Source organism: Callithrix jacchus, chromosome 4 (genome assembly GCF_049354715.1).
Source record: "Callithrix jacchus isolate 240 chromosome 4, calJac240_pri, whole genome shotgun sequence".
NCBI lineage: Eukaryota > Metazoa > Chordata > Mammalia > Primates > Cebidae > Callithrix > Callithrix jacchus.
In genome coordinates, this window is record NC_133505.1 from 76,019,268 (window position 1) to 76,047,101 (window position 27,834).

The following is a 27,834-nucleotide window of genomic DNA, read 5'->3' on the forward strand; positions in this document are numbered from 1 at the left end:
CAGTCAGTTGGTCAGAAGTGCGGGTGGCCTGGGGCTCCCCAGCGTGTGGGGGCATGTGAAGTAAGGGCAGTCTTGTTGGAGACTGTGCTCTCTAACTTGTGGGGTCTGCACCAACTCCAGGTGATGTCACAATCTAATTGCAGTACACCTAGTTGTGTTTTTAGCAGAATAAAGTACCTACTGTGTGCCAGCAACTCAACTGGGAACTGCATACACTGTCATGAGCACCATGTCCTACCTGCCATATCCTACAGTCAGGAATAAGGCACACACCAATGTTGAAATTTCCTTAAAAATATCTGTTTTGAGTTCTAAATTTGAACAAATCTACACCTCCTGGTGTGGCTGAAGATTGCTTTAAGCTCAGTTCTTTCAAGCCGTGGTTCTTACTGACACCTTCCTGGAAGTGGCTGAAGTGAGTCTGTCACTTGAAATTAACTGCCTCCCTTCAAAACAGAGCTAAAACTTTGTGTGGACTTCCTTGCTTTCAGCCAGTCCTCAGATGCCTGAGGTGTAGCAACTGAATTCTGAGGCAGGCAATAGAAACCTCCCAGGGTCTTGCTGGCTTGGCAGAGCTATGTGGCCACTGGTCCACTGTGAAGCCAACTGCATGCCACCAGTGTTACCTTTCCTTCTTGTAGGTGGGCATATTAATTTTTTAAAGCAGTAATCATTACACAGTTTTAAAAGAATGTCTTCCTATGGAACAGAAACAATCTTAATCCTGCCATTACAGTTGTAAACATAAGATTATTTCAGAACAATGTTTCATGAGGGCAAAATTTCAGCATCAAGTAAGTTCAACATGACAATAAAATGATAGTCTAAGAACTACTAGAATGACATGAAACATTACAGCTTCAATGTCTGATACTCAAATGAGTTTTCAGTGACGGCTATGTGATGACCTCAAAGAAATACAAATAGGACAGGCTCTGGGGGGCTTCTACTGAATATGCTCAAACCCACAAATGATCCATTTGGGCTCTTTAAATTTCATTTCTCTTAATCCGCTTTGCAAATGCAAGATAGACACAGACTCCAAAATGGTCCTCTCACTTGACTATCACAGAGTCATTTTCAAAGTAGAGCTCCTCAGACTGTCCTTGCCACAGCAGGGATGTGCCCCGTCGCTCCCCCTCTAGAGATGGTGTGTGTGTGTGTGTGTGTGTGTGTGTACATACATGTAACTTGGAAATGAGGTAGGAAGCACCAGTTAAACATGAAGGCCTAAAAGATCTTTTCACTCTTCCCAGAGAATAAATGAATTGTATGTGGAATCTAAACAAAGCCATCAATTTTCAAGTTAGATTTAGAACAAATTGCCTCAAAAATGGAATCATTATCCTATCAACCAAATCACTCACACTTAAAGACTTCCAAAAATATCAATAATTTACTGAAAGCTAAGATGCAAAGCAAGTTCATGTGTGAAGTGAAAAAAATTATTTAGTGTGACAAAAGTTGTCTTCTTAGAGACAGACACTTTATTCCTGTTTTAAAACAAGGATAATGAATACAGAGAAGGAACTCATTCATATTTTATTACAATGGGTATGTTTTTAATATGCTTTGAAAATATACTGAAATGCTTAGAAAAATCCAAACATTGGTCTTGTCATGGAAAAAAAGAATTCCCACAGAATTTGGCATCCTAGCTAGGTCAGCCCTCATGCACAAACACATGCATCTTTAATTTTAGAAATATCAATGTGATGCAAATTCTGGGGGAACCAATGCAAAATATTCAACAGGTCTATTGGATACCTATTCATCTACATAAAGTTCCTACATTAAAATCCAGGAAGAGTTACCCAAGTTACCCTAACCTTGCATGATTCATGCAAGGAAATGGGGAAACATCTTACATGTAAGGAGACATGTGTTGAAACCAGGTTCTGGGGAAGATCAGGAGCAAAAGTCTGTCTGCAGATGCTTGAGCAGTCACAATCCTCACTTAGCAGGCCGGCTTGGGCTCTCACTTGAGTGTCCCAAGGTGGGAGGCCAGGAAAGGAGAGCTGTACTGGAGGACCCTCGTGGTCATATCCTGCAACTGCCTCACTTTATACAAAAGAAAACTACGTCCCACAAAAGTGGAAGGACTTTCCCTAACGTGGTCTAAATTTTCTGCTCAAAAATACACTTCTAGTCAGCAAGAAGCCTGATTTTTAAAAGATACGCTATTCCCTATGTTTTCAGGGTCACGGGCTCTTTGAGTGGATCAAGGGCAGGCCTCTTTTGAGAGTCCTTGGGACTGTCCAAGATGGCTCTGCTGCCTCTCCGTCTGCCTCCAGGTATAGACCTAGGCTGAGATGTCAGCTTAGCTCTGGAGCTGCCAGAACTGAAGACCAAAGCATACAGCTGGAGACAGGGAGGGATGGAGAGGTCAGCATGGCCCTGAGCGGTGGCCTGGCGCTCTGGAGATGTGTGTTAAATGTTGAGTAAAAATTTCCTGTTTGTCTTCTCCCATGATGCAATGTGACAAGACCTACCACACAGACGTCCATGAGTGCTTTGCCCCTCAGATGACTCCTAGTATTCTTTGTATTCTGGCTCCCTCAGATTTATAGCATTGTCAGAATAAAAGTGATAAATCCAGTTCAGAACAGAGCCTCCATCCCATCAGAATTCTGAGCACAGAGATCCTGACTACAGTTGGGAAATATGCACAGAAGATGGGGCAAGCAGAGGCTGGCAGCCCGACGGAGCTGTGCTTCAGAGCCCAAGATTGATGAGATCAATTTTGGAGCCTTTCTGCCTTCATCTTTTAGAGTATAGATGTCACTGAATTTTTTTTTTTTGCCTCTGAGCCTCATGTTTCAAAGTCCATCCTTCCACAGTTATCACAGGCAACATTTTCTATAACCCACAGAAAATGAGTCACTTTATGATAAAGTAGCATTTTAGAATGTGTGGTCTACTTCAGGGCTAATTCAATTCAGCTGGTTGTTCAGGGAATAAAAACTTTAAGACAGTTATACTCAAAGTTAATAAATGCTTGAAATACCAGAAATCCAAGTTTATATTTTAGATATTAAATATATCGATAAAGCACTAAACGTATGAATAAACATTAAAATGACTTGTCAATTTTTATATCATTATTAAATTTATCAATACTCACGATCTATTTTAATATTGGCCTTCTAGAGAAGGGAGCCAAAGGGTTCCAGCAAACAGACCCCTGGAAGACAGGTGCCAGGTTTAGCTCTTACCAGGAATCCCCAATGGCCAACCCAGTAGCTGCCACATAGATGCTTGTGGGATAAAAAGACAGGTGACAAAATGGAACAGCAAGAGCATTTTCTAACCACCCTCGAAATCAGTTTCCACTTGATCTAACCAAAGAGCCTGTTTTGAAGATTTAAATATTTCATCTCCTGAATATGATAGGATCTAGGATTTTACCCAAATTTGTCTCTTAAAGCTTTCTTCATCCAGTATAAACAGGAGCATCATAAGAACAGTCCAGCAGGAACAAATGTCACCACCCACACTCCTCACCTGCCATGTCGATGGCAAAAGGCCTGTCCGCTCTCCAGCCGGTGTACCAGCCGACGACTTTGCCGTTTTCCACCAGCGGACGTTCATAGCGCCGCCCACCAACCAGGCCCACAGGCCAGACAGAGACCTTGCGAGTGGTTCGCATCTATAAAAAGGGAAAAGATATGTGTTTTAAGTTTCCTTAGGAAACAGACAGAGGAAATGAATGTGCTCTACTTAGAAGAAGTGGGGCTGACAGTGGTGTAGATTTCAAAAGCTGAAGGTTTCCAAACAGAATCCTTCCGCTGCTAGACCACGGCCTCCATCCTTTAGGCTGGTTGCTCAGTGCCATGATTTCCACTCCGTCATACATTGGGCTGGTGGCTCAAGGTTTAGGACACATAAAATGGGTGTTAATATCTGTACATAACTTATTTGAAGCTGAGTTGCAACTATCAGATATTTTCTATTTGTTTCAAAGTTGAAGCTTCAAACAATACTTCTATCTTCCAAGGTGAGAAAGTTTAATTCCCCTTTAGAAAACTTCATTACTTAGGAAGAACAGAAACTTCACTCAGAGGAGCCATAGGATTGTCCTTTCTCTGACTTTTCTATTGCTATACATACACAGAAATCTTGGCTGGGGACATCAATAATGGGATTCAGATACAGAACTGAACCTGGCTTCTTCCAGAGTGATAAAAAGAAACACATATCCTAAAAATCTGTCTGCTTTCAAGGGCAATTGGGCCAAACTAGAGACCACTGGAATTGCTTGTCCTTGTTACATATAGTGGAATCCTGGTTAAACATGATCTTCAACTGAAAGTTACCAGCTGGATTTCTTGAAGGCGAAAGAGATAGATACAAAAAAGCTTGCTGATATTAGACAGTACTGTCGGAGAATATTGCTACCACCACCTTTTTCCATGGCTTGTGTTGAACAGCCCAAAAGGCATCTCTGCACAAACTAGAAAAAAGTGCCCCCTTCTCGGGCAGACACACCCCAGGCTGGAGGTGGACTTAAGCTCCATGCACCCTCACAGCTGGGTGTGCCTTGGACAAGGTATAACCTGCACAACTGGGTAGTCTTGTTGTTGAGGTAACTGTAATTTCAACAGCAGTGCTTTACTGTTTATTTGCTATAGAACTGAACTGAGTCATGATCAGTTAAGTGGTGGTTAAATAATGATCATGAACCAAGGAATTTTTTATGAAAGAAAAAATGATATAAAACATTTTCAAATACAATAGAAATGAAAGTCATACTATTAAAGACTAAAAATAATCAGAACCTCCCATTAGCCAAGCTTCCTGGTTTTACTTATTATCCTACCTTGTTCCAAAAAGAGGATTTAAGGGTATGAGGATTTAAGCATTCCAGGTAATGAGGGTCTCACTGCATTGGTCTCCTTCAAATCAGAAGTTACTGCTTTTTACAGTCTCTATCATTTTTTCAATAAATGAACTGCAACTATCTTGTGCTAGCTCTTACTAACTTTTATGATTTTTTTTTTTTAACACGCTGAGGTACAAGTGAGTGCAGTGTTAACAAGCCTGAGACTGTTATCTTTAGAAAGGTCTGCATGCAAGCATGTCCAAGAATGTGGCTTTCGAAACATTTCCTTACTTATAAGGTTATTTTGTCTGTCTGGGACACTGAACGACTGCTTTCCTTTTGGGAATACGAAATTTTGGTTGGCAAGGAGTGCCTGCCTATATGACAAACCCCCAATGTAACCCCTGAACTCTTGAATCTTAAATGAGGTCACCTGGGTATAATCATTGTACAATTCTGACTACATTATTACTACTGGAGAGAAGGTGTGCTCCGTGTGATCTCAGAGGGACGGAGGGAACATAGAAAACCTGCACATGGATTCCCCGGACCCTGCCTGATGTTGTTTTTCCCTTACTAATCCACATGTGTATCCTTCTATGTCACTATAAGTCTTAGCCCTAAGTACGACTATATACTGAGTGCTACAGGTCCTAATAAACCACCAAAAGGGGTGGTCTTAGGATCACTGAAATACTAATATAGAATAAAATGTACTTTTAAAAATTTTTTACATTTTACTTTAAGTTCCGGGCTACACGTGCAGATCTTGCAGGACTGTTACATAGGTATACATGTACCATGGTAGTGGTTTGCTGCATACATCACCCCGTCATCTACATTAGTTATTTCTCCTAATATTATCCCTCCCCACCCCCTGCTATCCCTCCCCTAGCCACCCACCCCCCAACAGACCCCAGTGTGTGATGTTTCCCTCCCTGTCTCCATACATTCTCATTGTTCAGCACCCACTTATGAGAACAAGCATTGTTTGGTTTTCTGTTCTTGTGTCAGTTTGCTGAGAATGATGGTTTCCAGATTCATCCATGTCCCTGCAAAGGACATAAACTCATCCTTTTGTATGGCTGTGTAGTATTCTATGGTGTATATGTACCACATTTTCTCTATCCAGTCTATCTTTGATGGGCATTTGGGTTGGTTCCATGTCTTTGCTATTGTAAATGGTGCCTCAATGAACATACGTGTGCATGTGTCTTTATAACAGATCTATTTATAATCCTTTGGGTATATACTCAGTAATGGGATTGCTGAGTCAAATGGTATTTCTATTTCTAGATCCTTGAGGAATCACCACACTGTCTTCCAAAGTGGTTGAACTAATTTACACTCTCAACAACAAAAAGTGTTCCTATTTCTCCACATCCTCTCCAGCATGTGTTGTCTCCAGATTTTTTAAGGATTGCTATTCTAACTGGCATGAGGTGGTATCTCAATGTGGTTTTGATTTGCATTTCTCTAATGACCAGTGATGATGAGCATTTTTTCATATGTTTTTTGGCCTCATATATGTCTTCTTTTGAAAAGTGTCTGTTCATATATCCTTTGCCCACTTTTTGATAGGGTTGCTTTTTTTTCTTGTATATTTGTTTTAGTGCTTTATAGATTCTGGATATTAGCCCTTTGTCAGATGGGTAGATTGCAAAAATTTTTTCCCATTCTGTTGGTTGCCAGTTCACTCTAATAACTGTTTCTTTAGCTGTGCAGAAGCTCCTAAGTTTCATTAGATCCCATTTGTCTATTTTGGCTTTTGTCGCCAACGCTTTTGGTGTTTTAGTCATGAAGTCCTTGCCTATGCCTATGTCCTGAATGGTTTTGCCTAGGTTTTCTTCTAGGGTTTTTATGGTGTTAGGTCTTATGTTTAAGTCTTTAATCCATCTGGAGTTAATTTTTCTATAAGCTATAAGGAAGGGGTCTAGTTTCAGCTTTCTGCACATGGCAAGCCAGTTTTCCCAACACCATTTATTAAACAAGGATTCCTTTGCCCAGTGCTTATTTTTGTCAGGTTTGTCAAAGATCAGATGGTTGTAGATCAGTGTCATTGCCTCTGAGGCCTCCATTCTGTTCCATCTGGTCTATATATCTGTTTTGGTACTAGTACCATCCTTTTTGATTACTGTAGCCTTGTAGTATAGTTTGAAGTCAGATAGTGTGATACCTCCAGATTTGTTCTTTTTGCTTAGGATTGTCTTGGCTATGCGGGTTTTTTGATTTCGTATGATGTTTAAGGTGGGTTTTTCCAGTTCTGTGAAGAAGGTCAATGGTAGTTTGATGGGATAGTATTGAATCTATAAATTACTGTGGGCAATATGGCTATTTTCACAATATTGATTCTTCCTAACCATGAGCATGCAATGTTTTTCCATCTGTTTGTGTCCTCTCTTAAGTGTAAAATTAGACATCTTTCGACATATATATATGGCCATGAAGCCATCACCACAATGAATATAATTAACATACCCAGCACCCTCAAAAGTTTCCTTGTACTCTTTTTTAATCCATTCTTCCAGTCCCTTTTTATATCACCCATTGCCAGGGAACCCCAATCTTTTTTCTGTAACTATACATTAGTTTGAATCTTCTAGAATCTTGTATGAATGTAATAATTTAGCACATAGAGTGTATGTGAATGTGTGTGTATGTAAATATAGCTTCTTTCATTTGGCATAGTCAAAAGAGATTCATCTACTTGTAATGTATACTAAGAGTTCACTCCTTTATTTTGCTGGATGGTATTCTATTGTGTGGTTCATAACACAGTTTACACATTCACCTGCTAAAGGACATCTGGATTGTTTCAACTTTTGGCTATTACAGATAAAGCTGCTATAAACTAAATACATGTTTACAAGTCTATGTGAATTTCTTTCTCTTTTCTTAAGATAAATACCCAGGAGTGGAATGAGTGGATCATGTACTAGGTGTATGTTTAACATTTTCCGAAACTGCCAGACTATTTTCCAAAGTGCTTCTGCCATTTTACATTCCTATCAGCAGCATATGAGACATCAAGTTCTTCCACATCCTCACCAATACTTGGTATGGTCAATCTTCAATTTCAGTAATTCTAATAGGTATTATTAATAGTGGCATCCCGTTATGGTTTTAATTTGCATTATTTTAATGACTAATGTGGTTATTGCCATCTGTATCTCTTCTTAAGCAAAAAATTCAAATCATCTGCCCATTCAAAAAAAAAGGTTGTTTTCTTACTATTGAGTTTTGAGAGTTATTTATATATTCTACATACAAATCTTTTATTAGATATGATTTATAAATATTTTCTCCCAGTCCATGACTCAGCTTTTCATTCTTATAAGTGTCTTTTGAAAAATGGAAGTTTTCATCTTGAAGTCCAATTCATCTATTTCTCATTTTATGGATCATGCTTTTGATGTTCTATTTAAAATATTTTTGTAGCCAGGCATGGTAACTCATGCCTGTAATCCTGGCACGCTTTGGGAGGTTGAGGCGGGCAGATCACTTGAGGTCAGGAGTTCGAGACCAGCCTGGCCAAAGTGGTAAAACTCCGTCTTTACTAAAAATACAAAAATTAGCTGGCATGGTGGTGAATGCCTGTAATGCCAGCTACTCAGGAGGCTGAGGCATGAGAATCACTTGAACCAGGGAGGTGGAGTTTGCAGTGAGCCAGGATCATGCCACTGTACTCCAGCCTAAGCAACAGAGTGAGACCTTGTCTCACAAGAAAAAATATATATATGTATATTTGCCTAAACCAAGGTTACAAGGGTTTTCTCCTCCTTTCTGTAAGTATTATAGTGTTAGGTCATATATTTAGATTATGATCCATTTTCAGTTAATTTTTATATATGATATGAGGAACTGATTGAAGTTTTCTTTTTTGTATATGGATAACTAATTGTTCCAACTTTATCTAATTATCCTGGAATAACTGAGCTGCCATTACAACTTTTTCAAAAGTCAGCTATGCATATATGTATGGGTTTATTTCTGGATGCTCTAATATGGTTCATGGGTCTCTTTGGTGATCTTAATACTAATGCCACAATATCTTGATTTGCTATAGCTTTATAGTAAGTCTTATAATCAGATAGTATTAGTTCTCCAAATTTATCCTTCATTTTCAAAGTTGTTTTGACTATTATAGATCCTTTTCATTTCCACATGAATTTCAGAGTCTGCCAATTTCGGCAAATTCTGAGATTGCATTGAGTCTATATATTAATTTGGTGACATCTTGACAATATTGAATTTTCTAATTCATAAACATGATCTCTCTATATTTATTTAGGTCTTTAATTTCAGCAATGTTTTGGTGATTTAATTTTTGAATCAATATTAACATTAAATGCTTTTGTATCCTAGGACTTATCCATAGGTGGGACAAAAACCTATGAAATTTACTAAAATTTTCACAAAAATATAGTCCTCCCACCTCCCCAATTCACTCCAACTTCAGGCTCCTCTTCCCACATACTAACAAAATAAAAATATTTCAATGTTTTGGCCTTAAATGTTAAAGATGGCAAACACAGAGAAACCAAGTTAAACCTAATATATACTTATAAAAAAATTAACAGAATAGCTTTGTATATAAGGTAATAAAAATAGTACTGTGGATTTTTGGAGTAAGATAATCTTCTTAAAATGGCTATGATTTTTCAGCTCCTAAACTACTTTTGCCCAGAAAACTAAATATTCAAATCTCTGAAAAACTGGTGGGCAAACCCCATCTCATGCCTCTGTGCTCTCTTAAGAACGTACAAGGTTGTGCCCTGCATAGAACAGGTGTGAAGCAACTCTTGGCAAGTGTTTAAGTACTAGTCATTTAAATGTGGGCCCAATTAGCCAGGCATGGTGGTGTGTGCCTGTAGTTCCAGCTACTTGGAAAGCTGAGGTGAGAGGTGAGCCCAGGAAGTAGAGATTACAGTGAGATTTGATTATACCACTGCACTCTGGCCTGGGCAATGAAGCAAGACCCTGACTCAAAAAAATATAAATAAGAAAGAATAAGAAACAAATAGAAATAAGAAATAAAAAAAAAATGTGGGCCACTTAATAATCAGTATCTGTGCTGTGCAAGAGACATGCTCATAATCAAAGAGGAAGACAGTCAATAAATAAATAGCAGACAAAAGACATTTTTAAAAAAGGAAAAGATAAATTGCCATTAAAAGGAATTAAAAAGAATAAACTATAACTGCAGGACCACTAGAACAATTAAATATGGCCATGGAAATTCAGCATGTTTTATGTTTGACTTTTCATTTAAGCTGGGCTGTGAAAGGCATGTAGGATTTTGTCCACAGAATACAGAATGACCTAAGGTTCTAGGTAACAAGATGAATCAAAGAAGCAAAGCTTTGCATTTCTGTACCAATTTCATCCTAGAAAATGTAGGTTTTGCTGAGCGCACTCCAAATTACTGAAAGCAACTCAAAGCTAACATTTGCTCATGCTTTATTTTTCTAGAGGGCTGGGTGTTAAAGGCGAGACAATGACCTTATAAAAAATTAAATGCAGGTGATGTGGCAGAATGATATTTCCAGGTATGCTAAATTTTAAAAAGTTTGTCATGTAATTAGTTTAGAAATTCAAAAAGGTCCAGATGCCCTCACCATCTATGCCCTGCAGAGATTCCATGCAGAATGCTTCATCAAAGAATTAGCCCCTCAATCCTTGACCACTACACTACATAGAGTGTGCCAGGCATTTCAAAGGAAAATAGCACAGCTATTTACACACCTTATTCATTTCACCCCTGGGATCTAACCTTTGTTCTATGTGATTTTCATTCAATCTGTGCTCTTTAAGGATTCCTTAACAGCCCTGTTATTTTCTGAGGGGGGGAAAATGTAACAACATTGACTATTAAAAGTATCTTCATATAATTAAAATATTCTCAGTATTTAAAAGCTTTGCTAACTTTCTCATCACAAAATAGCAGTTATATACCAAGCAAAACCTCAGGTGCCTGGTGTGAGTTCCAATCTAAAACAGAGAAATAAAGCAATGGATATTATGATAAAGGGACAGCAATTCATGTATTTTTAAGAGTTATAATATTACAAACAGGTCTGTCCCCCAAAAGCACTCTCTTTCCATTTATTCAATGCCAAAGTTATATTCTGTGGTGTATTCCTCCTGCAATAACTTCCAACTATATGGACAGAGCTTGCATAGCAATGTTAATCAACCAAACGCACAGCCAGAGTAATTTCCATAGACCCAATGGCTACAAAGGACACACAAGATATATTTGGTGCATGTGCATACTCCTCCAGGATGAATGCCATTTAAAGTATTCCAGGGTGATGGTGCTTATTCATCATGTTGTCATCTTCTCTAGGAAAGGAAGGAGGCAGGTGACTACCATGCACTCCAGTCTGCTGACCCTTACCAACAACCAGCTCCATTTTCTTTTTGAGTCAGGGTCTCACTCTGTCACCCAGGTTGAAAGTGCAGTGATGCAATCATGGCTCAATGCAGCCCCCAACTCCTGGGATCAAGCAATCTTCCCACTTCAGTCTTCCAAGTAGCTAAGATTACAGGCATGCCATGCCTGGCCAGCTTTTTAATTTTCTGTAGAGTCAGGGTTTCACTATGTTGCCCAGGCTGGCAGCTTCTGTTTCTTTAGCAAACTTTTCTTTCTGCAGCTTTCAGCTACATCCTTTTCAACCCTCCTTAGGAGATGGCTAACAGCCAGCCCCAGGGACTGGAACACTCAGAAGATCACATTCAGGCAATCATCAGAATGCCCTTAGAGTAAAATAGAAAAAGTTAAATGCCTTTAGCTTCCTTGAAGATATGCCATTAGTTAAAATCTTGTTTTATTTTTTCCAAAGGGAAATGAATAAAATTCTTGATCTTCTGAAATTTAAAATGCTATAGGCAACTTCAAGAAGTGGAGTTAAAATAAAAAATGTGACATTCTGTATCCTACTTTTTAAACTAACAATTTCAATAGCAAAAAACAAATGAAACGCACCTAATCCAATGGGACCCAAGAACTAAGAACAAAAAGGAAAGAACAGTGCAACTATGATGAAGATTTGAATAAGAGGTCATGATTTGGAAGCAAGGATTCTTTCCAATTTCATTGTCCCTAAACGTGATATTTTCTAAAACATAGTGATATTTATATGATCAAACACACCCATAACTTTCCTTTGGAACAAGCTTGAAAATTAACATAAAGTCTGCTTTTCTTCCTCTTTCTTGCATCTCTCTCCTAATGACTTCAGCATCCATCTTGGCTAGATGATCAAGGGTAACATCCACAGTGGTAAATCATGCTGATAGTATTTACCCTTGCTATGATGTGACGAGAATGACACTTTACCTTTGTGGCATTTTCTAATGCCATTCTCTTACAAAAGAAACCAGGGATTGTTAGAGAAATGGCTGATTCTAGGGTTGGGATAGGAAATACACAGATGAGCCTGGAGGAGCCAGAAAGGAAAGAAGCATTCAAATAATAAAAAAATGAACAAACCCATATTGGTGGGTGTGTGTCAGAGGGACACAGCCAAATGAAACAGCTCCTAGTAGACAAAGCTGGAACAATTTGAGCAACAAAATAAATAATGGTGAATCTGTGTACCCTTGACATGATATTATGAAAGTGGCCTAGAGCAGCTGTGCCCCTCTCAGCAGTGCTAATGCTCCCCTGTTGCCACAGTGTCCTCATCATTCCTAACTGTAGTTCCAATGCTGTGTCTGCATGCCAATCAACATTGATGAACCACCTGATGCTGTCACAGGAGATAGTGAATTCCTCTCTTTGAAGTGGGAAACTGAAACCAGATCAAATGGGCCATGCATTTAAAAAATGTGTGAAGGCAATATTCTTGTATATATGAAAATAGAGACTGTTCCAAAATATTTAGTGTGAAAAGTATCTATATAAAGATACCATTAAAAATAAACCATAATAAGAATGATGAGAAATGTCAGAAACGGACATGATTTATAATAAATGAAAAACCACCCAATATCACAACAGATTCCACAGAAATACAAACCACCATCAGACATTACCACAAACAACTCTATGCACATAAACCAGTAAACCTGGAAGAAATGAATAAATTCCTGGACGCTTGCATCCTCCCAAGCCTAAACCAGGAAGAAGTCAAAACCCTGAATAGACCAGTAACAAGGTCTCAAGTTGAGGCAGCAATTAAGAGCCTACCAACCAAAAAAAGCCCAGGTCCAGATCGGTTCACAGAAAAATTTTACCAGACATACAAAGAGGAGCTGTTACCATTCCTTCTGAAACTATTCCAAGTAATTAAAAAAGAGGGAATCCGAAGGACTCAAGATGGTGCTGTGAGAACAACCCAGGATTGGAGCTCTTGTGTCCACAGAGAGGTGAGTCTGAGCTGCATTTCCAGACTGATCTTTGTTGCCCACAGAACGGGGAAATTCCCAAGTGAAGAGGAGACGCGGGACGCCAGGCAGAACCTCCGCCCGGCGAAGCCGGCAGCCGGGGTGGTGGCGGCCAGCCCTACCCAGCGCTCCCCACAGGGCACGCTTGTCTGGGTGCCCCGTTGAACCGGCAACTGGAGACGTGAGAGGGCTGGACTTGAGACTGAGCTGGACTTGGACACTGCGCCAGCCCAGGGGATTGCAGGGACAGAGCATTAGGGGTGGCCCAGTGGGACAAACAAAACCACGATTTCAAACAAGTCCCGTCCAGACGGCCCGAGATGCTCTGAGGGGGAGGGGCGTCCACCATTACCGAGGCAACCCGCCCCAACTGAGATACACGCCCATCGCTGACGCAGCCAGCCGTTGCCGAGGCAACCCGTCCCTACTGAGATACACGCCCACTGCTGACGCAGCCTGCCGTTGCCGAGGCAACCCGCTACAACAGAGAGACTCCGCCGCAGGGCGTGGCGGAGAACACAGAACAGCACAGCCAGGGCGAGCCTCACAACAGCAGGGCGGAGCCTCGGCAGGCAAACAGTGGCTAGTCTGCGTCCTAGCTGGGCAGGACCTCAACGGACATCCAAAAATAAAGCCCAAACCCCTCAACAAAGAGCATTTGAGAAAAAAAAGGGGTTTTTTTAATGAGCTCGGTTGCAGCAGAATCAAACATAGCAGCCTAACAGCCCTGAATGAACAACAGAGCTCACAGCTCAGCAATTAAGCTCCTATAAAGTACAAACTGTCTCCTCAAGTAGCTCCCTGACCCCTCTATATCCAAAAGACTGACATTGGGGAGGCATCATCCTGAGACAAAGATAGCAGAAAAAGAAACTGGTAGCATCCCTCGCTGTGCCACAGCTGCTAGAGGTGCACCCCAGACAAGCAGGGTCTGGAGCGGACCTCAGCAGTCGTACAGCGAAGGGGCTAGACTGATAGAAGGAAAACCAAGCAACAGAAATACTTCACCATCAACATTCTGGGTGTCCACTCAGAGACCCAATCGAAAAGTCAGCAACTATGCAGATGACCAGCGGACAAATCCACAAAGATGGGAAGAAACCAGCGCAAAAAGGAGGAAAACACCCGAAACCAGAACACCTCGCCTCCTAGAAAGGACCAAAACTCCTCACCAGCAAGGGAACAAAGCTGGACGGAGAATGACTGTGACGAAATGAAGGAATTACACTTCAGAAGATGGATAATGAGAAACTTTTGTGAGCTAAAAGATCATGTATTAAATCAATGCAAAGAAACCAAGAACTTTGAAAAAAGATTCGAGGAAATGATAACAAGAATGGATAACTTAGAGAGGAATATGAATGAATTAAAGGAGCTGAAAAACACAATACGAGAACTTCGCGAAGCAAGCACAAGTTTCAATAGCCGAATTGACCAAGCAGAAGAAAGAATATCTGAAGTCGAAGACCAACTCAATGAAATAAAACGAGAAACCAAGATTAGAGAAAAAAGCGCAAAAAGGAATGAACAAAGTCTCCAAGAAATGTGGGACTATGTGAAAAGACCTAACCTACGTTTGATAGGTGTACCAGAAGGGGACGAAGAGAATGAATCCAAGCTGGAAAATACTCTTCAGGACATCATCCAGGAAAATTTCCCCCACCTAGCAAGACAGGCCAACACTCAATTGCAGGAAATACAGAGAACACCACAAAGATATTCCGCAAGAAGAGCAACCCCAAGGCACATAATCGTCAGATTCAACAGGGTTGAAATAAAGGAGAGAATACTAAGGGCAGCCACAGAGAAAGGTCGGGTTACCCACAAAGGGAAGCCCATCAGACTCACAGCAGATCTCTCGGCAGAAACACTACAAGCCAGAAGAGAGTGGGGGCCAATATTCAACATTCTTAAAGAAAAGAACTTTCAACCCAGAATTTCATATCCAGCCAAACTGAGCTTCAGAAGTGAAGGAAAAATAAAATCCTTTGCGAACAAGCAAGTACTCAGACATTTTGTCACCACTAGGCCTGCTTTACAAGAGCTCCTAAAAGAGGCACTACACATAGAAAAGATCAACCAGTACCAGCCATTCCAAAATCACACTGAATGCTAAAGAGCATCAACATAATGAAGAATCTACAACAACTAACAGGCAAAACAGCCACTTAGCATCAAAATGGCAGTATCAAATTCACACATAACAATATTAACCCTAAATGTAAATGAACTAAATGCACCAATCAAAAGACACAGATTGGCAAATTGGATAAAAATCCAAAACCCATCAGTGTGCTGTATCCAGGAAACCCATCTCACATGCAAGGATACACAAAGGCTCAAAATAAAGGGATGGAGGAAGATTTACCAAGCTAATGGAAAGCAAAAAAAAGCAGGAGTTACAATTCTCATCTCTGATAAAATAGATTTTAAAGCAACAAATATCAAAAGAGACAAAGAAGGCCATTACATAATGGTAAAAGGATCGATACAACAAGAAGAGCTAACGATCCTAAACATATATGCACCCAATGCAGGAGCACCCAGATACATAAGGCAAGTTCTTAATGACTTACAAAAGGACTTAGACTCCCACACAACAATAGTGGGAGACTTTAACACTCCACTGTCAATACTAGACAGATCAACCAGACAGAAAATCAACAAGGATATCCACGGCTTGAACTCAGACCTGGAGCAAGCAAACCTGATAGACATTTACAGAACTCTCCACCCCAAATCCACAGAATACACATTCTTCTCAGCACCACATCACACCTACTCTAAAATTGACCACATAATTGGAAGTAAAGCACAGCTCAACAAATGCAAAACAACTGAAATCATAACAAACAGCCTCTCAGACCATAGTGCAATCAAGTTAGAACTCAGAATTCAGAAACAGACCCAGAACCGCACAGCTTCATGGAAACTGAACAACGGGCTCTTGAATGTTGACTGGGTAAACAATGAAACGAAGGCAGAAATAAAGAAGTTCTTCGAAACCAATGAGAACGAAGACACAACGTGCCAGAACCTCTGGGACACATTTAAAGCAGTCTCTAGAGGAAAGTATATAGCAATAAGTGCCCATATGAGGAGAATGGAGAGATCCAAAATTGATACCCTATCATCAAAATTGAAAGAGCTAGAGGAGCAAGATCAAAAAAACTCAAAACCCAGCAGAAGACAAGAAATAACTAAGATCAGAGCTGAGCTGAAGGAGATTGAGACATGAAAAACCCTTCAAAAAATCAATAAATCCAAGAGCTGGTTTTTTGAAAAGATCAACAAAATAGACAGACCACTAGCCAGATTGATTAATAATAAAAGAGAGAACAACCAAATAGATGCAATAAAAAATGATAAAGGGGAAATCACCACAGATTCCACAGAAATTCAAACCATCATCAGAGAATATTACAAACAACTCTATGTGCATAAACTAGTAAACCTGGAAGAAATGGATAAATTCCTGGACTCCTGTGTCCTCCCAAGCCTAAACCAGGAGGAAGCTGAAACTATGAATAGACCAATAACAAGGTCTGAAGTTGAGGCAGCAATTAAGAGCCTACCACACAAAAAAAGCCCAGGTCCAGACGGGTTCACAGCCGAATTCTACCAGACACACAAGGAGGAGCTGGTACCATTCCTTCTAAAACTATTTCAAACAATCCAAAAAGAGGGAATCCTTCCCAAATCATTTTATGAGACCAACATCATTCTGATACCAAAACCCAGCAGAGACCCAACGAGAAAAGAAAACTTCAGGCCAATATCCATGATGAACATAGATGCAAAAATCTTCAATAAAATATTGGCAAGCCGATTGCAACAGCAAATCAAAAAACTTATTCATCATGATCAAGTAGGATTCATCCCGGGGATGCAAGGCTGGTTCAACATACACAAGTCTATCAACGTAATTCACCACATAAACAGGACCAAAAACAAAAACCACATGATTATCTCAATTGACGCAGAGAAGGCATTTGACAAAATTCAACAGCCCTTTATGCTAAAAACTCTCAATAAACTCGGTATCGATGGAATGTATCTCAAAGTAATAAAAGCTATTTATGACAAACCAACAGCCAATATCATACTGAATGGGCAAAAACTGGAAGCATTCCCTTTGAAATCTGGCACTAGACAAGGATGCCCTCTCTCACCACTCCTATTCAATATAGTACTGGGAGTTCTAGCCAGAGCAATCAGGCAAGAAAAAGAAATAAAGGGTATTCAAATAGGAAAGGTGGAAGCCAAATTGTCTCTATTTGCAGACGACATGATAGTATACCTAGAAGACCTCATTGCCTCAGCCCAAAAACTCCTGAAACTGATAAGCAACTTCAGCAAAGTCTCAGGATATAAAATCAATGTGCAAAAATCACAAGCATTCGTCTACACCAATAACAGACTTAAAGAAAGCCAAATCAAGAGCGAACTGCCATTCGCAATTGCTACAAAAAGAATAAAATACCTTGGAATACAACTCACAAGGAACGTAAGAGACCTCTTCAAGGAGAACTACAAACGACTGCTCAATGAAATCAGAGAGGACACAAACAGATGGAGAAACATTCCATGTTGATGGTTAGGAAGAATTAATATCGTGAAAATGGCTATACTGCCCAAACTAATTTACAGATTCAACGCTATCCCCATCAAGCTACCATTGACTTCCTTCACAGAACTGGAAAAAACCACCATGAACTTCATATGGAACCAAGAGAGAGCCTGCATAGCCAAGACAATTCTAAGCAAAAAGAACACAGCGGGGGGCATCACACTACCGGATTTCAAACTATACTACAAGGCTACAGTAATCAAAACAGCATGGTACTGGTACCAAAACAGAGATATAGACCAATGGAACAAAACAGAGGCACCGGAGGCAACACAACATATCTACAACTATACAATCTTTGGTAAACCTGACAAAAACAAGCAATGGGGAAAGGATTCCATGTTTAACAAATGGTGTTGGGAAAACTGGCTAGCCATGTGCAGAAAGCAGAAACTGGACCCCTTCCTGACACCTTACACTAAAATTAACTCCAGATGGATTAAAGACTTAAACATAAAACCTGGCACGATAAAAACCCTAGAAGGAAATCTAGGCAAAACTATCCAGGACATAGGAGTAGGCAAGGACTTCATGAACAAAACACCAAAAGCATTGGCAACAAAAGCCAAAATAGACAAATGGGACCTAATGAAACTCCACAGCTTCTGCACGGCAAAAGAAACAGTCACTAGAGTGGATCGGCAACCAACAGAATGGGAAAAAATTTTCGCAGTCTACCCATCTGACAAAGGGCTGATATCCAGAATTTACAAAGAACTCAAACAGATTTACAGGAAAAAAACAAACAAGCCCATTCAAAAGTGGGCAAAGGATATGAACAGATGCTTTATGAAAGAAAACATATATGAGGCCAACAATCATATGAAAAAATGCTCATTGTGACTGGTCATCAGAGAGATGCAAATCAAAACCACATTGAGATACCATCTCACACCAGTTAGAATGGCGATCATTAAAAAATCTGGAGACAACAGATGCTGGAGAGGATGTGGAGAAAAAGGAACACTTTTACACTGTTGGTGGGAGTGTAAATTAGTTCAACCACTGTGGAAGACAGTGTGGTGATTCCTCAAGGCCTTAGAAATAGAAATTCCATTTGACCCAGCAATCCCATTACTGGGTATATATCCAAAAGACTATAAATCATTCTACTATAAGGACACATGTACACGAATGTTCGTTGCAGCACTGTTTACAATAGCAAAGACCTGGAATCAACCCAAATGCCCATTGATAATAGACTGGATTAGAAAAATGTGGCACATATACACCATGGAATATTATGCAGCAATCAGAAATGATGAGTTTGTGTCGTTTGTAGGGACATGGATGAATCTGGAGAACATCATCCTCAGCAAACTGACACAAGAACAGAAAATGAAACACCGCATATTCTCACTCATAGGTGGGTGATGAAAAATGAGAACACATGGACACAGAAAGGGGAGTACTAAACACTGGGGTCTATTGGGGGGAAAAGGTGAGGGCCAGTGGAAGGGGGAGGTGGGGAGGGATAGCCTGGGGAGAAATGCCAAATGTGGGTGAAGGGGAGAAGAAAAGCAAAGCACACTGCTATGTGTGTACCTACGCAACTGTCTTGCATGCTCTGCTCATGTACCCCAAAACCTAAAATCCAATAAAAAATTAAAGAAAAAAAAAAAAAGAGGGAATCCTTCCCAAATCATTTTATGAGACCAACATCATCCTGACACCAAAACCCAGCAGAGATTCAACAAGAAAAGAAAACTTCAGGCCAATATCCATGATGAACATAAATGCAAAAATCTTCAATAACATACTGGCAAGCAGATTGCAGCAGCACATCAAAAAGCTTATCCACCATAATCAAGTAGAATTCATCCTGGGGATGCAAGGCTGGCTCAACATATGCAAGTCTATAAACGTAATTCACCACATAAACAGAATCAAAGACAAAAACCACATGATTATCTCAATTGATGCAGAGAAGGCCTTTGACAAAATTCCACAGTCCTTTATGCTAAAAACCCTCAATAAACTCTGTATTGATGGAGCGTATCTCAAAATAATAAAAGCTATTTATGACAAACCAACAGCCAATATCATACTGAATGGGCAAAAACTGGAAGCATTCCCTTTGAAATCTGGCACTAGACAAGGATGCCCTCTCTCACCACTCCTATTCAATACAGTACTGGGAGTCCTAGCCAGAGCAATCAGGCAAGAAAAAGAAATGAAGGGTATTCAAATAGGAAAGGAGGAAGTCAAATTGTCTCTATTTGCAGAGGACATGATTGTACATCTAGAAGACCCCATCGTCTCAGCCCAAAAACTCCTGAAACTGATAAGCAACTTCAGCAAAGTCTTAGGATACAAAATCAATGTGCAAAAATCACAAGCATTCCTATACACCAATAACAGACTAAAAGAGAGCCAAATCAAGAACGAACTGCCATTCACAATTGCTACAAAAAGAATAAAATACCTAGGAATACAACTAACAAGGAACATGAAGGACCTCTTCAAGGAGAACTACAAACCACTGCTCAACAAAATAAGAGAGGACACAAACAGATGGAGAAACATTCCATGTTCATGGTTAGGAAGAATCAGTATTGTGAAAATGGTCATACTGCCCAAAGTTATTTATAGACTCAACACTATCCCTATCAAGCTACCAATGACCTTCTTCACAGAACTGGAAAAACCACCTTAAACTTCATATGGAACCAAAAGAGAGCCCACATAGCCAAGTCAATTCTAAGCAAAAAGAACACAGTGGGAGGCATCACACTACCGGATTTCAAACTATACTACAAGGCTACAGTAATCAAAACAGCATGATACTGGTACCAGAACAGAGATATAGACCAATGGAACAGAACCGAGGCCTCGGAGGCAACACAATGTACCTACTACCATACATTCTTTGATAAACCTGACAAAAACACGCAATGGGGAAAGGATTCCCTGTTTAACAAATGGTGTTGGGAAAACTGGCTAGCCATGTGCAGAAAGCAGAAACTGGACCCCTTCTTGACACCTTACACTAAAATTAACTCCAGATGGATTAAAGACTTAAACATAAGACCTGGCAACATAAAAACCCTAGAAGAAAATCTAGGCAAAACCATTCAGGACATATGAGTAGGCAAGGACTTCATGACCCAAACACCAAAAGCATTGGCAACAAAAGCCAAAATAGACAAATGGGACCTAATCAAACTCCACAGCTTCTGCCCGGCAAAAGAAACAGTCATTAGCATGAATTGGCAACCAACAGAATGGGCAAAAATTTTTGCAGTTTACCCATCTGACAAAGGGCTGATATTCAGAATTTACAAAGAACTCAAACAGATTTACAGGAAAAAAACAAACAAGCCCATTCAAAAATGGGCAAAGGATATGAACAGATACTTACAAAAGAAGACATACATGAGGCCAACAAACATATGAAAAAATGCTCATCATCACTGGTCATTAGAGAAATGCAAATCGAAACTACATTGAGATAACATGTCATGCCAGTTAGAATGGTGATCATTAAAAAATCTGGAGACAACACATGCTGGAGAGGATGTGGAGAAATAGAAACACTTTTACACTGTTGGTGGGAGTGTAAATTAGTTCAACCATGGTGGAAGACAGTGTGGCGATTCCTCAAGGACCTAGATATAGAAATTCCATTTGACCCAGCAATCCCATTACTGGGTATATATCCAAAGGACTATAAATCGTTCCACTATAAGGACACATGCACACGAATGTTCATTGCAGCACTGTTTGCAATAGGAAAGACCTGGAATCAACCCAAATGCCCATCGATTATCGACTGGACTCGGAAAATGTGGCACATATACACCATGGAATATTACGCAGCAATCAAAAATGATGAGTTCATGTCCTTTGTGGGGACATGGATGAATCTGGAGAACATTCTCAGCAAACTGACACAAGAACAGAAAATGAAATACCGCATGTTCTCACTCATAGGCGGGTGATGAACAGTGAGAACACATGGACACAGGGAGGGGAGCACTACACACTGGGGTCTATTGGGGGCAATAGAGGAGGGTCAGCGGGGGGAAAGCTGGGGAGGGATAGTGGGGGAAGAAATGCCAGATATGGGTGAAGGGGAGGAATACAGCAAATCAGACTGCCATGTGTGTACCTATGCAACTATCTTGCATGTCCTGCACATGTACCTCAAAACTCAAAATGCAATAAAAAGGGGAAAAAAATTTAAAAAGGAAGAAAAAGAACAACACCTGTATCTCACATTATTCATACAAATTAAGTTAAAATGGGATTATGAACCCAAACACAAAAGCTAAAGTTTTTAAGTTTATAAACTTCTAGAAAAAGATATGGGAGAAAATCTTTGAGGTCTTAGGGTATGCAAAACTTCTTTAAATAGGACATAAAAAATAGGAAACTTAAAGAAATCTATAAATTGGACTTCATCAAAATTAAAATTTTCTACTTTCCAAAAGATACGCTTAGGAAAAATTTCAAAGTAATCCATAGACTGGGAAAATATATCCTATACATATATCTGAGAAAACACTATTATTCTGAATGCAAAGAACTTTATAAGTTAATTAAAAAAAACAATTTAAAAAGTGGGTGAAAGATATGAATGGACATTTCATCAAAATATGTGAATGACCTATTAGTACACAAAAAGATGCTCTGTGTCATCACTCATTACAGAAATGGAAATTAAAACCACAGTAAAAATAAAAATTTAGAAATTAAACAAAATTAAAAAACAGAAATTAAAGCCACTACTGACCCACCAGAATGGCTAAAATGAAAAGATTGGCAATACCAAGAGTTGATGATGATGTGGAGTAATTGGGCGTCATATACATTCTTGGTGGGAGTAAAAAAAAAGATAACAACTACTTGGGGAAAAAAATTGGTAGTTTTCAATAAAGTTATAAAACAGTACACAGCAATTCCTTTCCTAGGTATTTACTGCAGAGAATGTAAGCTTATGTCCACATAAAACCTTGTGCCTGAATGTTCAAACAGCTTCACTCATAATATCCATAAGCTGGAAACAGCCCAAATGTTCATCAACTTGTAAATAGATAAGCAAACCATAGAAACAGTGGATTGCATTTCAGTAAGAGAAATAACCGATATGCATAATAACATATACCAATTTCCAAAACATCATGCTGAGTAAAAGTAGCCAGAGAGAAGGCCTCATATTCTATTATTCCACTTACATGAAATTCTAGAATAGGTACATTAATCCACAGTGATGCAAAGCAGGTCAGAGGCTGAAAGTGGTGAGGGCTGACTGCAAAAGATCATAGGTGATAGAGTGACAGTTACCAGGGTATATGAATTTACTAACATGAAGCAAACTCCACACTTCAAACAAGCACACTTTCATTTAGGTATATACTATACCTCAAGAAAGGTGATTTAAAATAAAATCAAAATAATTAGGTGGTTTCTATGATAACTCACAATTGAAAAATTAACACTCCCATAGCAGTAAAACACAAATACCCAAATCTTGGTTTGTAAATATTTTCCAGTAAAGAGAAACAGGGCTCCTTCTCCTTGGAGAAGAGGTGGATTTCAGGTCTGACACACTCATGGAATATTGAAAGTACGAGATAAGCCTAAGATTTCTTGTGCCAAAAAAACAAAGAAGTGCTCAAAGATAAACAAGGACAAGTTCAGTGAAGACAGAAGCTGGTCTGAATGGTTCCTGGCCAATCTGTGGATGATGTAAACATCAAAACGAATGACATCGATGGATTAAAACACATGGTGAGAAAAACTGACCCACAAGTCTATAATCACAGGGTGTGTGTGGGCTATTCTTGGGTAAAAGTTGTTGGAAAACAAGATATTCTCATTGTCTCAAGGTATTACCCCTGGAGTTACTTGTTAATTACATGAGGAAAATGTGCCTTCACAATGAGATATGGCAGTCACTCCCTTGGCCAAGTGGTCAAGCTTGGCATCACCGTAAAAAAGATGACCTGGACCGGGTGAAGCGGCTCATACCTGTAATCCCAGCACTTTGGGAGGCTGAGGTGGGTGGATCACCTGAGGTCAGGAGTTCGAGACCTGCCTGACCAACATGGAGAAACCCTGTCTCTACTAAAAATACAAAATGAGCTGGGCGTAGTGGTGTATGCCTGTAATCCCAGCTACTCAGGAGGCTAAGGCAGGAGAATCACTTAAACCCGGGAGGTAGAGGTTGCGGTGAGCCAAGATCACCATTTCACTCCAGCCTGGGCAACAAGAGCGAAACTCCGCCTCAAAAAAAAAAGTGGTAATATATGCTGCCTCATTGGATGCAAGGAGGAACACAATATAGCCTATGTGGTTCCCTTGACAAAGAGGTTTGGACTAAATATAGTTACCAGGAAACATATGATGGCTGGGGAAACTAAACTGCCAAATGCAATTTGTGTGTATGAACTTACCATAGCCAAATCTATGAGCTATTTAAATTTCTACTTTCCCCAAAGTTTCTAGGAAAGCAGCAACTGTTGTAGAATAGAATCACAGCTAGGAGGAAAATTATTTTGTATAGTGGTGATGCTGGGGAAGCACAAGAGTTACTGCTTTGGAAGTCCCCCCAACCACAAGTGCCACCAATGTTAAAATGCATTCCTTCTGGAAAAGTCAAATGAGCCTTTTCTATTCCACTATCCCTTGCATGAATCTGTGTACTTCAGTAAAATGTGATGTTTACTGAAAATATAAATTTAACCAATTGCCCATTGCTGTATTAATCTTCATCTGGATATCAAAAGGAAAACTTTATACAAAATTAAATTATACTTAGGTTTGCACAAAACTGCAGAAGATTAGCATGTCTAACATACTCTAATACCCTAAGTTGTTGCCCCTTTTAAAATTGGATTCTTTGCTACGTATTCCCCCAAATGGGTTTCAAGCATCCTGAGTTCTTTAATGGCAGATAGCATGTTGCTCGCCTCTGTGGCAGCGTGTCCAACAGGTAACAGCAGGTTTGTCTAGCTGTATAGTTCACTTGACATGGGTATCTGGGGCTCTTCATAACAGGATAGCTGGTATCATTATCCACTAGGCTTTTCATGTAATAGGCAAAGTCAGATACAAAGGAGCTACTCTACATCTCAAAAAAGTAATAAATTAACACAACTGACTTGAAAGCATAATATTTTTCCTTCTTAAAAAATTATGGTTTCGGAATGTCTTCTGACTCTCTCTCTCTCTCTCTCTCTCTCTCTCTCTGTGTGTGTGTGTGTGTGTGTGTGTGTGTGTGTGTGTGTGTGTGTGTAGGGAGAGCGAGAGAGGGACTGGGGCATATATTGGATTGTTCAACTACTTATCATCACTGCATAAAAGGGAGCTGAGTTCACTGCAGGAATGGTTGCCTTGGCCACATTCAATCTATTTTCCCAAATGAGTACTGACCCAGAGACCTCTGCTCTAGTTTACTTAGTACTATGATAATGTGAGGAAATTTAAATTGCTTCATTTCTCTTTCTTAACTTTTCCATATGAAAACCAACTACCCATCTCCCTTACTTCTCAGGGAGAATGGAGGAAAAAAAGTCTCTAAAGCACCCAGACATTCTTAAAAGATGTTATTCACCATCCAGTTTCAAAATTAGGTGTAATATTCCAAGCACATTATAGAGATCATACACTCCCATATTCCACCACCATGACCACACACATACATAAAGCATTCTCTTATAGCATTTTTTTTAAAAGACAGAGTCTCACTCTGTCACCCAGGCTGGAGTTCAGTGGCATGACCACAGCTCACTGCAACCTTGACCTCCTCCTGGGCTCAAGCAATCCTCCTGCCTCAGCCTCCCAGGTAGCTGGAGACTTCAGGCATGCACCACCACACTCAGCTAATTTTTTATTTTTTGTTGAGACAGAGCTTTACTACATTTCCCAGGCTGGCCTTGAACTCCTGGGCTCAAGCAATCCTCCTGCCTTGGCCACCCAAAGTGCTAGTATTATAGGCATGACCCACTGCACCCAGCCTTATAGCAAGTACTGATGAAAGTACACACTCCTACTTTTCCCCATGCAAAAAGATGTAATTTCTCTTCTTAGAGAAAGGAAATATAATATTCTTTACTTTCTTATTCTTCAATCCTATTCCCTGCTCCATTTAGGATCCTTCCACCTCTGGGTTTCTCAGCCTCTAATATCTAATACTGCTTGAAAAAAGAATTTAAGGCAATTACAGACACATAGCTAAAATTGAACAAAAGTGAGTGAAAAATAAATGACATTCCTATACACAAACAACTATCGTGGAAACAGCATTACAAAAGCAAGAGAAAATATGCAATGCTAGGCATCAAATTACTGGGAATAGTGCAGGAACATAAAGAAAATCACAAACTTTACCATGAAACCTGAGTGAGTCCAGGGATGGGCTGTGGCAGACACGTTGGCTGCCTACTCAACATCTACTTTCTTCTCTTCTTTATTGGCTGAGTCTCATTTTGGTTCAAATGGTCACCAGCTCTTCCTCCATATGACTACCAAGAGGCTGATGTTCTCTCAATGCCAAGGTTAAATCTTGAGTTGTCAGCAATTATTGTGGGGTCTGACAGTCCTGGCCATCAGAGGAAGTGTGCTGACTTGCTTCTGGGAAAGGTACCCTCACTCCTAAGCATGGTCCTTTTCTGTCCCAGCATATTGCCATGTCTGGTTGTAATGGCTGAACTACAGGAGCCACTGTGCAACCAGGAAGAAAATCAGCCTGAAGACAAAGCTGATGTTGCGAGGATGACAGGGTGGAGAGTGATGGAAAGACTCCAGGACTGTAATGACACCACTGAGTCACTAAGTGCCAGCCCTAAAACCTGCTGTATATCGGAACTTCCTGTTATGGGAACGTGGCGTCTTCCTCAACACTTTTCCTCTTCCTAAGCTCACAGAAAGACTCCATGTCTCAGCATCCTCTGCAGTTAGGATGGGGTCATATGACTGATGACTGATTTATGGGCACTGGAGCATGAGCAAAACTCATAAAAATCAATTTCCAGCCTGGTCCTTAAAAAAAATCGGTGTGATCCACCATCCCTCTTCCCTTGCAGGGGTGATTTTACAAGTCATGTGTTGCTTATAAAGTGACATATCTGAGTACTAACTCTGCCCAGGAGAGTCACCAACCCCTGGCAAAGTTTGTGGGACCAAGCAATAAGCTTTTACTGTATCAAGCCTCTCAGAAGTCAGGGTTTGCCTCCAGCAACAGCCAATATTTATTCTGCTAATATAGTGAGATAATATATGTGCTCAGTGTTGAAGCCAGTTTGAGTTGGGGTTTTTGTCACCTGCAGTTAAAAGCTTCCTATTTGGCATATTTTACATTCTGTTGGACCAGAAGTCTCACCGATATACAAGACTCTTCACATGAATGCCCAAAGCTTGCTGACAATAGCTCCCTGGCATGTAGCTATTCTAGGCGGTTGGTTGGGTGCAAGGCCATAAAAGCTTTAACCACAGTATGAGGGAGAAGTGCAGCATAATTTTATGTAAATAAACCTAAGGCATCTAACAAAGATGAGTGCCTAAATTGAAGAGTCAGGGGCACCAAGGACATCGTCCCCAGGGAGTTACTGCTAGGAACTATACAGATCATTTCTGTGTAAGATTCACATTTACTAGGACCCGACTCACAAGAAAGTGGAAGCTTTCCCTTTTGGCTGTCTTTGACTAAATAGGCTCTTTGAACAGCAGGACTGAAGTTTAATTTTTCCACCCATTAATAAAGCACTAAAGTGCTGTGGTGTTGAATACAGAGAAGTATCTTGTGCCAAATTCTAATTTCCAAAATAAATAAAGCATTTATGAGAATTTGAATTTTAAAAAAATGTTTCACAGTTAGAAGCAGTGGATTAGAGGTATATACAGCAATATAAACCTTAAAAACATGGTACAGCATGAAATAATGTTTTACTCTATAATGCCATTTATGTACATTTAAAATATTGTACATAAAGCACTCTACATTTCACAAAGATACATACAAATATAAAAATGCATGGCATAGACGTTA

The 27,834-nt window shown here is 39.9% G+C and overlaps 1 protein-coding gene across 2 annotated transcripts in view; it reads right to left on the reverse strand.

Annotated features, from left to right (window-relative positions):
* B3GAT2 (beta-1,3-glucuronyltransferase 2) overlaps window positions 1-27,834 on the reverse strand; it is a 117,260-nt gene that overhangs the window by 47,567 nt on the left and 41,859 nt on the right. For both annotated transcript variants that reach the window (XM_008994649.6, XM_054254158.2), the window contains exon 2: window positions 3,505-3,649. In XM_008994649.6, the coding sequence (XP_008992897.1) occupies window positions 3,505-3,649 (145 nt within the window). The remainder of the gene's footprint in view (window positions 1-3,504; window positions 3,650-27,834) is intronic.